Consider the following 12,259-nt stretch of genomic DNA (forward strand, 5'->3'; position numbering starts at 1 on the left):
AGTCGGAGAGCAGTGATGGGAGTGATGGTGAGAGTGCCGGTGAGAGTGTTAGTGTTGTGCGTAGGTTTCGTGGTAGCAAGTCTTCAGTGTACAATCATTTGCTGGCTAGTCCTGATTGTTGCGGTGCGTATTCCGACTCTTCGTTCACTGTATTGTGCCGTGGTCGTCATGGTTATGGACTACAGTTAAAAGTGTTGGAAGCTATCTATCAGCGTCTGTACAAGCCTAATTTGTGTGTACAGAAAGATAGTATAATTGGGTTGAAATTGTTCAAGTAACGTGTGGTGTTTAGTGCGGCCAAGCTTGGCCGTTAATGTTCTAGGTGTAATGTACTGCTGTTATGTGTTATCACGTTGTCTTTCCTTCCTTTCTCCTTTGTTCATTTCTCGCTTTGATTGTTAAAATTCACACTTGTAAATTTCACTGTTGTTGCTCTTAGTGTTATTTCTCTAACTTAGATTTTCTATAATAGTTCAATTTTTGTTTCAGTGTCCTTTAGTACAACGATGATTCCTGATGAGTGTTGTACGAAAACTTGTTCGAATCCATATTTTTTCCCTACACCATTTCTTCATATTTCCAGAGTCCTTGTTCTGGACTTTCATTCCTGAAGTATACAAGTATGGTCCTTGCTCCAAAATTTGGATAGAACGTGTCTAGGTTAGTGCTCTAAGTCTCGTTGCTTTTTTAGTCAGATATTAACCAGAGTCTTTGTTGTGGACTTTCATTCCTGAAGATGGGCCTTGCCCCAAAATTTGGATAGAACGTTTCACTAAAAAGGAAGAAGCCGAGAGACCGTTTTGGGTAACGGTGTATATGAGACATATCGGGTAAAGACCAGAAACTGCGAAGACAAGCGATCTGCATCTCAGTGTGAGCAGACCAGGCAGGGAAGAACGAGGATGGCTACAGAAAGCGTGCCGACACCGGAGTCGGAATTGAGACCTCGTATTCCATCACTACAGAAGATGTGCACATCTGTAGCGGCTCAGGCCCTCGTTCGACCTGGCAGGGAGACATTCGCGCTGGAGCGCAGAGCGCACCTAGTAGTCATGTACCAGATACGGACATTTGAAAAGCTGAGGCGCTTTACGGCGTTCGATCTACTGGAATACGTTGCACATCGATGTCCGGAGCTGCTTACCGATGAGCTGGCTGGCCTCGTTCTGGGCCATTCGTATAAGTTCTGTGATGTAAACCTTTCCCACTGCACCAGCATAACGCAGGAGTGTTTGGTCGACTGGAGCAAGGCGTTCTTCTGCAAAAGTAGTGAATGTGCAAGTAGCGAGAGCTCAGCTGCAGCTAAGGCTGCAGATTCTCAGTAAGATTTGAAAGTGTACAAAGAATGTGTAATCTACAATCCTGCCTTGTGCCTGTCAACGAGAATTTCCCACCTCGGTAAAAGGGGTTGCAACTACGTGTTACTTCATGATCACCTTAGAAGGACTTTAACAACCCGACCAATAACGACTTCTGGGTCAAATTCAATTGAGTTCACTCTGCCCATAACTACTTAGCAATGTACACAATGATTAGGTGATGGGTAGGTCCCTCGTGTCGCATGCAGGCGTGATGAAGTTTTCTGTAACAGGAGTGGGCCGGCCCTGGACTGGGAACGCCCAAGGCCGCTAGGCATTACCGACACGACAGGCGGGTCACCCTGCTGCATATGAAGGAAAAACAAACAAATACCTGTATGGACCAGTGTGGCAGTACAAGAACTGAATCCAACACAGCAACATGTTAATTAACACTAAAATAACAGTGGCAACACGGTCAGCGTCGCCATGACTCCGGGCTGCCTGTGACTTAGCACTCGCCATGCCCTCAGGCTGTAGTGACGTGACGTTAAAAGCCACATGCCTAAAAGCCTAAAGGCTAAAGCCAAGGACAGCTCGTTGGAGTTCCATTTGGATTTTTTGTACATGTACACCTGTGGCAAGCTGGATAGAATCAGTCATGGCCATGACGAACATAAAACACATTGGAGAAATGGATAGGATCGTTGCATTCGTTGCAACGAACAAATAAGGTGCATACTGCGGGGTGATGGATGCAACTGAGAATTTAGGACACCTGTAGATTGAGGACATTTTGCCTCAGGCCTTTGGGTGTCCGTTATCACCAGGTTACACTGTACATGTACTTGGTTGTTGCTGTATTGCTATTTGCACAACCGAGTTCGTCACGTGATACTTGTACATGTACTCTTTACTTAACGGTGCTTATGCAGGACACAGAGGATTTACAGCAAGGTATCAACCCTGGACATCAGTAACACAGACTTGTTCAAAGTAGACAACAATCTCCCGGCCAGCACGGAATGGTGGCAGCGTGTCCTCCTTCCTTTGGTAACGTCCCTCATTCAAGTGAACGTGAGCAACACAGCAATCAGCGACAGAGGTGTTGAGGTAATTATTATTATTGTTCTGCTTGTTCCTGTTGACATCACCAAACAAGCTTGGCTAGTCTTCGCTAGGCTCCGGCGGATTACGCTCGCGAAATCATGGAATTATGCTTTCTCATAATTATTATGCTTTGGCACGCGGGGATACATATTCACTTTGTTGTACTTATTGAGCCTCAAAGTTCGGAAAACTGTGCTTTTTCGTACCTGCAAGTGGCCATATGTACAACAAAATGTTACAAGAGTATCCCCATACCAAGGTGTCCATGCACGCTAGAGATCAACATGGAAAAGAGAAAACATTACGTCTTCTATTCATTAGTCGACTTCTTTTAAAAATATTTTTTCATTGTTGTTTGTTTTCTTGCTATGGCTATCCCTGCAGTTGTTTGTTAGCTGGTGGGGTGTGTGTGGGTGCGTGTGGTTGTGTGTGTGTGTATGTGTGTGTGCGTGGGTGTGTGTGTGGGTGCTTGTGGTTGTGTGTGTGTGTATGTGCATGTTTATGCACACATGTGTGTGTATGTGTGTGGCAGGAGCATGTGAGTGAGAAAAGAAGTAGTTGACTTTTTTTCAAAAGATTTTTTCATTGCCAAATTAGTTACCTTTGAAAAATATTATGTTCAACTGTCTTCGTGATCACCATACTCATCCAACCGATGCCACCCTCACCCTGCGAATAATCAGCTCATCTCTCCCGTAACTCCACTTCTCCTTCCGTCATGACCGAACAGCAACTACAGTGTACCTCTTGAGGTTTTTTTAAATTATTAGACCAATATTCATAGCCTGCAGTGCACAGTCATGGCTGCTAAAATCCAGAGGCAGAGGTCATGACTTCGTAACATGCATAATGTACATGTACGCGGAGTTTTGCGGACTACCCGTCACTATCTCATCCGCCCCAGGATACTTGATAAAGGGTGATTCACTCGCATCTTCTGCTTCATGTACTGTATCAGTGTGAGAAAGAACTTTGAAAAAGACGAGTTCGAGCATGCAAAAATGTATTGCCATGATTTCTACCCTTCTTTTCATTGAAAACACTATCTGCATGACCTTCGAACCCTTTACCATGCAGACCGCCATCACTTATCAGGTGCATTGTACACAATTGTGTATTAAAATCAGACAATCCTAAAACACACACGAAATGTCAACTATTTACTTCCACAAATAAAACTGGAAACGGACGAATACATCAATCGTGTTTTGTTGCTTTGCCTCTCTGTATTGTCAGCTGTTATGATTGATGTTGAGGTAACCATAACATTATGCTGTGTTTTTGGAAGAAGATACTAGCGCGACTTGGGCGATACTTGGGGAATTGTGTGTTGCTCCCTACACGGGAGCTCGCGCCGGTTTACCTGCCGACTTGAATTCTCACTTGACTGACTCACGACCGCCATCCAGAGCACACGAGAAGTCCATCAAACCGTCCACTCGGCTAACCAGACCTGCAAGAAAGCACCACTCCCTGCTCAATACACAATTTTTCGGGGAATTCACCCTCACCAGTCGAGCTTGAGTAGGCTGAGGAAGACGTTGCCTGAAGAGCACCCCTTTTATAGTGCTCTCCAGTCTCCACGTACAAGCATCACCAGAGATACAAACTTACAGAGACGCTCCGTTTCCAGCGCGACAAACAAATCGTGAACACCATCATTATAGCGGTACGAGTCAGTGTCTCTCATGGAGGTGCTGAACAAGCGCTGAGGACCGTAGACCATTCACAACGTTGTTGCCTCCAAACCATCTAATTCGCAAGCCCGAGCTGGTGATAACAACGTGAAGCAGAGGTTGGTGCGACTTCGGCAATGCTTGGGGAATTGTGTGTTGCTCCCTACATGGGGGTTCGCGGTTGTCCTGCCGACTTGAATTCTCACTTGGCTGACTCAAGACTGCCCTCCAGAGCACACTGTGTTTCGGGGAAATCCACCCCTCATCAGTTGAGCTTGAGTAGGCTGAGGAGGATTGTGCCTGAAGAGCACCACTCCAGGCCTGCTCTCCAGGCACAAACATCACCAGGGAGAAAACACTGGAAACGGAGCGTCTCTGTAAGTTTGTATCCCTGGTGATGTTTGTGCCTGGAGAGCACTATAAGTGGTGCAATCTTCCTCAGCCTACTCAAGCTCAACTGATGAGGGGTGGATTCCCCGAAACACTGTGTATTGAGCAGGGAGTGGTGCTTTCTCAGGCAGGCACAGTGGGTTGGTCGAAGACCATGATTGAGATACGAGAGGTACCTTTTTTTCTTTCTTTTTTTTCTCTTTTTTTACTGAATACCACAAAACCATCAGATGCTGCACAGCGCGGGCGGGGGCATATTGGATGGAAGTGGGGGCGGGGCAAAAGTAACTCCTCCGACCAAAGGTCTCGGAATCATCGCTACTCCTGTGCGCCGATACATAGGAGAAAAGAACATGTGCATCCAAGAGGGAAGCACCGGCTTTGCAAACGATAATGGGGAGAATTTGAGATTGAGATAGGACATAACAATAGTAAAAGCAGTGCACCGTAGGAAGATGGAGAGAACTGTTAATCGTAAGGCTGAGCGAAGGGGATCAAAGAGGGGTAGAAGGGAGCTGGAGTGCGGTCAGTATAATTAGGCTGGTGTGTTGGCTGCGATGGAGAGATCATTACCTGTCTGTGGCCCACTCCCACTTGCTGCGCCGCAAGTGGTCTTTAAACATTTTTCTTGAAGGTGTGCATACCTCTGCGAGAAGGGGGAGACTGCAGAAGGGTAGGTGGGAGCTGATTCCACGTTTCGATGAGGAAGTGGGGAAATGAGCGGAGTGTGTTGTTTCGTGACCGAGGAGGAAGGATACTGGTGAGTTGCGATGGATGATGTGCTGCATATCTGGTTGTCTCACGAGTAGACATGCAGCATTGCGGTGCGGCTGATGATGGTGGCAGAATGGCTTTCACCATTTCCGGACCCCTACCTGGTTCAAGTCCTGCCTGGGAGCGGTTTTTCCAGCCGTGGTGCAACCCACAGTCAACTGGGAACTTGTGGCCAGGCACAAGGGGTACATGGATGCAGCTAATGGGGTTTCTTGGCTTTTGTGCCAGTGGTTGTGAGATTTATCCACTCGCCCCCACCGTTAGGCGCTGCATCTACCACTAGGGTTTACCGGGTGTTAGCGGCCGTCGTGAGTTCCCTTCGGGAACGGACACGATATTTTACTTACTTTTACTTAGTGGTGCTTGCAGGTTTGCTGAGTGGACGGTTCAATGGACTTCTGGTGTGCTCTGGAGGGTAGTAGTGAGTCAGTCAAGTGAGAATTCAAGTCGGCCGGAAAACCCCGATCTCCCATGTAGGTAGGCATCGGCGGCTAATGCTAGCATTATAGGTAGCATTATATGCTTGTTTTAGCAAACTAGCACTGCCGGGCATTAAAGTAGCATATCTGCAGCAAACTGGCATTATGGCCCGGTATGGGTGCTTTTGATGCCAATTACTGAACTAGCAAACGAGCGAAAACTGGTCACACGCGCAGTCTGCTGTGCATGTTGTTGTATTCTTTTATTTCAATTCAGCTCAGGGCACAGGCAATACTGCTCAGGGCACAGGCAATACAGCTCAGGGCACAGGCAATACAGTTCAGGGCACAGGCAATACAGCTCAGGGCACAGGCAATACAGCTCAGGGCACAGGCAATACAGCTCAGGGCACAGGCAATACAGCTCAGGGCACAGGCAATACAGCTCAGGGCACAGGAAATACAGCTCAGGGAACAGGCAATACAGCTCAGGGCACAGGCAATACAGCTCAGGGCACAGGCAATACAGCTCAGGGCACAGGCAATACTGCTCAGGGCACAGGCAATACAGCTCAGGGCACAGGCAATACTGCTCAGGGCACAGGCAATACTGCTCAGGGCACAGGCAATACTGCTCAGGGCACAGGCAATGCACCTCAGGGCACAGGCAATACAGCTCAGGGCACAGGCAATACAGCTCAGGGCACAGGCAATACAGCTCAGGGCACAGGCAATACTGCTCAGGGCACAGGCAATACAGCTCAGGGCACAGGCAATACAGCTCAGGGCACAGGCAATACTGCTCAGGGCACAGGCAATACTGCTCAGGGCACAGGCAATACTGCCTTCTCACCGGAGAGAGGATTCTCCGATTCCTACCAAAAACGAGAAATCTGCGATATGAATATGTATGAGAAAGATATGGGAAAAATGAATAATGATGATGTCGGGTTACGATAGTTTAGTTGTTATGCGAGATTTCCCTGACGGTTACAGATGAAGCGTTTTTGGAGGCAAATGTCCAGAGAGGATGCGAGAACAAAATACAGCGTTCCGGAAGGCAATGGTGCACATAAGTAGAGCGTAAGGCAATGGTGCAGAAAAGAGGTGAGAACTTACAAACAAGGCAATCGTGCAGAAAAAGAGGGAACTGAAGAACTAGCGGTTCTAAAGGCTAAGGCACGAAGAGGTAGGGACCAGCGACTCAATACAGTGTCAGATGATGCTCTTGAATTCATCCTTTTGTGAAACACATCTAACTTCAGCCGGCAACTTATTCCAGAGAATGGCACCTTGGAAACAAACGGATGGAGGACCGTCCAGCAGGACCCGGAAGGAAGGGGACACGTAAGAGCCATGTCACCTGTCCGCGAGTGGCCCTTCGGTCATGATCTTCTTGAGAAGGTGCGGTTGGGGTGAAGAAAGACGAGAACAAGTGACTTGACAGAGAGTGCAGGCAACGGAATACAAACATGAGGAGCTTTCGCTGAAACAATCTCTCAATGGTGGACAATGAGAGTCTCTCTCGTAGCGGCTGAGTCGCGATCGGGTTCTGCAGTCGTAGGATTGCTCGAACGCCGGACTTCGCCGATCTTTCGAGCCGAGTGAGACCAGCGGCAGACAGCGAGGGGAAGAAGGCGTTTGCGGCGTAGCACAGCTTGGCTTGTATCATGGCAACATACCATATCCGGCGGGCCGTGATGCTAAGTGCATCCCCATGTCGCCATAGACGACTTACGGCCTTCCCTGTCTGGCTAGCAAGGTGTTGGATTTGGGACCGCCAGCTCAGGTCGTCGTCGAAAATGACACCAAGGTATTTTGCGGATGACACAAGGGCAAGCTCATCTCCATTGCAGCAGACGCGATCGACTGGATCTTGTTGCCCTCGAGGCTTCAGAAACATTACTTGGTGTCTCCAAGCCGGTTACTGCTTTCGAGAGGAACTGCACAACAAGTGCTACATTTGCGTGTGAAAATTCTATCACGATGTCGTCAGCAAACTCCTGATGGGCGATAGCGGCTGGTAGGATGTCGCTAGTGGCTCTAGTATATAATACAAATAGGAGGGGGCCAAGGACACTCCCTTGTGGCACGCCTCGGCTGCAAGCTGTTTCGGGCGATAACTCGGCTCCAACCTTTATCCGCTGATGCCGACCGGACAGGTAGCTCACAAGCCACTCCAGAACCTTGCCGTGAAAACCCAGTGAGTGTAGATCTATGACGAGACGTTCATGTTGGACTCGGTCGAACGCTTTAGACATGTCGACCATAACAACACCGACCGTTTTTCGCTGGGACTGTGCGTCTTTCCATCTGTCCACCGCTAAAACCAGCGCATCCTCAGTAGAGTGGGCTCGGCGGTAAGCAAACTGCGTGCTGGGGAAAAGACCCTGGTCGCTCAAGTACCGATCCAGCTGGTCCTCATGCATGTGATTGAGGCGTGGTGTCTCCAGCGTCATCTGAATCATTGTGCCCGTACCCCGTCTATTCCCAGCTACAATGTAGCAATCCAGCGCTGCTTCACTCCACTCTCTAGTACATGACTGTAATAGTCTTCCATACCGTGATACGGGTCATTCCGGTAGTTCAACATGACATGGCAGGCTTGTGATTTAGGCGAAAACCTCGCAACATTTGTGATGATTGTGTTGTTGCGTCAGTCAAAATGCTACATGTTGCAACTTGCAAGTCACGTGGTTCGGGTAGTCAGCTGACCGGTTACATGTAACTGTTTTCGCTCGTCCGCTAGTTCAGTAATTGGCATCAAAAGCACCCATACAGGGCCATAATGACTTATGTCAGTTTGCTGCAGATATGCTACTTTAATGCTCGGCAGTGCTAGTTTACTAAAGCAAGCATTATAATGCTACTTATAATGCTTGCATTAGCCGCCGATTCCTACCTACAATAAAGGCTACATGGGAGCTAGCGGTTTTCCTGCCGACTTGAATGACTCACGCAACATCAGTGATGTTTTGTTGCGGCGGTCAAAATGCTACATGTTGCACCTTGCAAGCCACGTGGTTGGGGCAGTCAGCTGCCGCTTCATGCTTCAGTACTGACAGTAGTTACTACACTACCTTCTACAAGTAGCTTTCACTCCAGTCTCCAAGCTTCACTGCCTACTATGGCTATGTTCCTCATTTCGAGAGAAAGACTAAGTGATAATTCGGATGGTGAGCCAACATTAAATTTTTGTCCTCCTTTTTTCACCAGAAGTGATAATAATTATTATTAGTCACCTAACCTTAGCCGATCTTCCTTCCACTTTAGTTTGTGTCCGTGATTTTAATAGCGGGAGCGGCCAGGGACAATCTACGAAGGTGGTACATATCAGCCCTGCCGCTAGAGTTACGGAGTTCCCTCAAGAGTTTCTGACCATCACTACGAGGTGATTTGACTTTTTTTTAACATGGTTGTAAAATGACGTTTTTTCAGCCACTTCTAGGCAAGCTACGTCCAAATAAATTGTTGCAAGTGGAAGTGCTATCCTTCATGCCTGTTGTCTCAAAAAATGGGAATGATCCCACTTTGGAAAGTGTCTTGAATCTTGTCCTACTTTCATAGTATTCTCAGGGTTCAAATAATTGGTGTGTCATTTTTTAACAAATTTGTAAAATGGCATCACAAACCGGGATATTCGGTCATCAATGTTCTGAAGTTGATAGATATCACTTCAAGGAATGCCAGTGGATGAAAATTAATCTGTCAACTGCATTGTATGCTGCCGCAAAGCCGTGTTTTTTGTATTTGTAACTAGTGGCTGTGTCATACGGTAGAATTGGATAGGTAGCATAGCATCGCAGCCTTGTTTTCGTTCTCACAGAGTGTATTCCGTGACCTACTGTTCTTCATTGTTGTCTTTAGTGATGGCAAAACGGCCTGACGTCGTCCAAAGGCCCTGCGGAAGCAATTCACTGCCCTCGACCTCCTCGTCCATTCAGGGGCTTATTTTACACATTTTACACAAAGCAGCAAAGCACCCACCACTAGTTATACCGCCGTGGCAGGGAGAATTGAATTATATGCACCAAATTGTCTGGTCAATGTTGATCTCAGTACGATAAACTGGCTCTCATTTGCCACCACCCATGTTTCGATACAGCCAACCGGAGCAGAGAAACAGCCAGAAGAAAAGCAAATTTTACACATTTGTTAAAAAATGCCAAATGTTAAAAAAAGCCAAATTACTTCGTACTGGAAAGTTATTTTTTTCAAGCGTGTCACCTTATAGTGATGCCAAAAAGGCATAATGCCATAATGCTCCGGAGCTACATTGCCGCAGCAAGCAGCAGAAGGTGAAAGCTATCCACTTGACCTGTCTCATGGAAGCAGTACCCGGAGAGGGACAGACTCAGTGAACAGATAGACGAAACAAGCCTCGCTAAGCCGCCTACACGGTTGCTGCAGCTGATGCCGCAAGTTCTAATAATGTTGATCATCTGGCATGGTGGAAAGATCAAGATAACCTCGTCAATTGGCAGGAGGCTGTGAGGATTATGCTCACCATTCGACCCTTATCTGCAGCTCCTGAGTGAGTATTCTTCTCCTGAGTCAGGAATGTCATACCGCCAGCAATGTACATTGGAAGATCGCATCAAAGTTGAGCTAATGCTCAGCTGCAGTACAATCATGGGAAACTGATTAGGGAGTTGTGAGCTTACAACTGATGTCCATACTGCACAACGAGAGGCAGAAAACAATGTCAGTAGTCTTGATTTTGTTTACCCCACCAGATATGCATTCACAGTCAATGAAAATTATATTGAAACCCAAACGGAATGTTTGCAATTAATTTTATATTTGCCAGACTGTCATACGCTGCAGCCTATTTTGAATTTATGATGTTCTTTCCGATCCTTTTTACCCACACTTGTCACTTTGGTTGCAGAACGAGCATTCAAACGAGCATTATTTGCTGAAATAACGAGCAGTGCTAAAAGCAGTATTCGTAAAAAAAATAAAGGAGCATTAGCCGTCGATGCTTACATGTATGGAGCAACACATAATCCCCTGACCCTGTGTTTTGGAGAGGGCTTTATTTTTCATTGCCTCTCAGAGACAGGGCTATATTCCAGACAGGTTACGATTCCAGAAAGGGCTCTAATTGTTCCAGAAAGGGCTCTAATTGTTCCAGAAAGGGCTCTAATTGTTCCAGAAAGGGCTCTAATTGAGCAAATATGGTACTTCATCTCCTGACTGCTTTCTACTGTGATCAAATGATGTCCAGGTTCTGCTAACAACGTGCACACAACTGCAGAAGCTGGATATATCGCACTGTCAACGGTTGACCAACAGCATGTTGGATTTTGTCAGCGTCGATCCTCCAGTGTCTGTGTCAGAGGCCGGTGATCGAGAACACCATCAGCTTGATCCCAGCGCTATGCCTGCTGTTGTCATTGCACGGAACCTGAGGCATGTATTGGCCTGCAACACGAATCTGGGCTTCGAAGCTATACGCAACCTAGCGCTGATGTGCCAAAATCTCTTGGAGACCGTGGACATTAGTCTGTGTGACAGTCTCACCACTACTGCTCTGCTGTGCCTGAGTGGTTACGCAGTGGACAAACTAACGCCGGATAATCCACCTGGCGATGTATACTTGCAATCTCGCCTGTCTGCTACCCCGGAAGTCACAGACACTATGCGGCAGCGTCTGTATCACTGTGGGTATGTTATCCGAGGACGGGCATTCACACCTAATCTTTCAACGGTGAACATTACTGCGGTGCCTAGGGCAGACACTGAGAGTGACATTTGTGCAGCACTGTTCTTCATGAACACCTCCCCTACTCTGCAGCGACTGACCTGTGGCTCATTAATGGGAGTCGTACAGGCAAAGGATACAAAGCACCTTAGAAAGTATGCATACCGTGAAGTCGTGAGTATCAGTATATTATGTGTTTTGTGTGTGTGTGTGTGTGTGTGTGTGTGTGTGTGTGTGTGTGTGTGTGTGTGTGTGTATGTGTGTGTATGTGTGTATGTGTGTGTGTGTAGGGGGGGGGGGGGGTATGTACGTACATGTATGTGTGTTTGTGTTTCTGTCTGTGTGTGTATGTAACGTTACAAGTACATGTATGTGTGTATCTGTGTGTGTGTGTGTGTGTGTGTGTGTGTGTGTATCTATGTGTGTGTGTGTGTGTGTGTGTGTGTGTGTGTGTGTGTGTGTGTGTGTGTGTATCTATGTGTGTGTGTGTATGTGTGTGTGTATCTATGTGTGTGTCTGTGTGTGGGTATGTGTGTGTGTGTGTGTGTGTGTGTGTGTGTGTGTGTCCCATATGGTGCAGTGGTATGTGCAGTCGATTTCCAATCGAGAGGTTGCGGGTTCAATTCCTGACGGTTATGGTCGCACACGTCTTTCTTCTCTTTCTCATTCTCCTAGCTCTTCTTTCATTCTCCTGGGTGGTTACCGACAGCCAGTGTATGCCGGAGTATGTGGCGTGGTGTGTGTGTCGAAAAAGAAAAAAGAATGAAAATGGGAAAAAATGAAAAATATGGATTCAATGGCCAGAAAAAGCCACTTCAATCAGCTGTGTGGTGGATACCAGGCTAAAAATTAGTGGCGGTCAATTCATCAGCCTTGCAAGCTGTT

At 47.1% G+C, this 12,259-nt stretch overlaps 1 protein-coding gene across 1 annotated transcript; it reads left to right on the top strand.

Annotated features, from left to right (window-relative positions):
* Positions 1 to 350: 350 nt before the first annotated feature.
* Positions 351 to 11,241, top strand: LOC135810847 (uncharacterized; the record flags this gene model as incomplete). The annotated part of the gene is given in 3 exon segments (XM_065324269.1): positions 351 to 1,321; positions 2,234 to 2,411; positions 10,898 to 11,241. Coding segments are annotated over 3 exon segments (941 nt in total), but the record flags the coding sequence as incomplete, so codon positions are not given.
* Positions 11,242 to 12,259: the final 1,018 nt, after the last annotated feature.

This window comes from Sycon ciliatum, chromosome 2 (assembly GCF_964019385.1).
Source record: "Sycon ciliatum chromosome 2, ocSycCili1.1, whole genome shotgun sequence".
Lineage (NCBI taxonomy): Eukaryota > Metazoa > Porifera > Calcarea > Leucosolenida > Sycettidae > Sycon > Sycon ciliatum.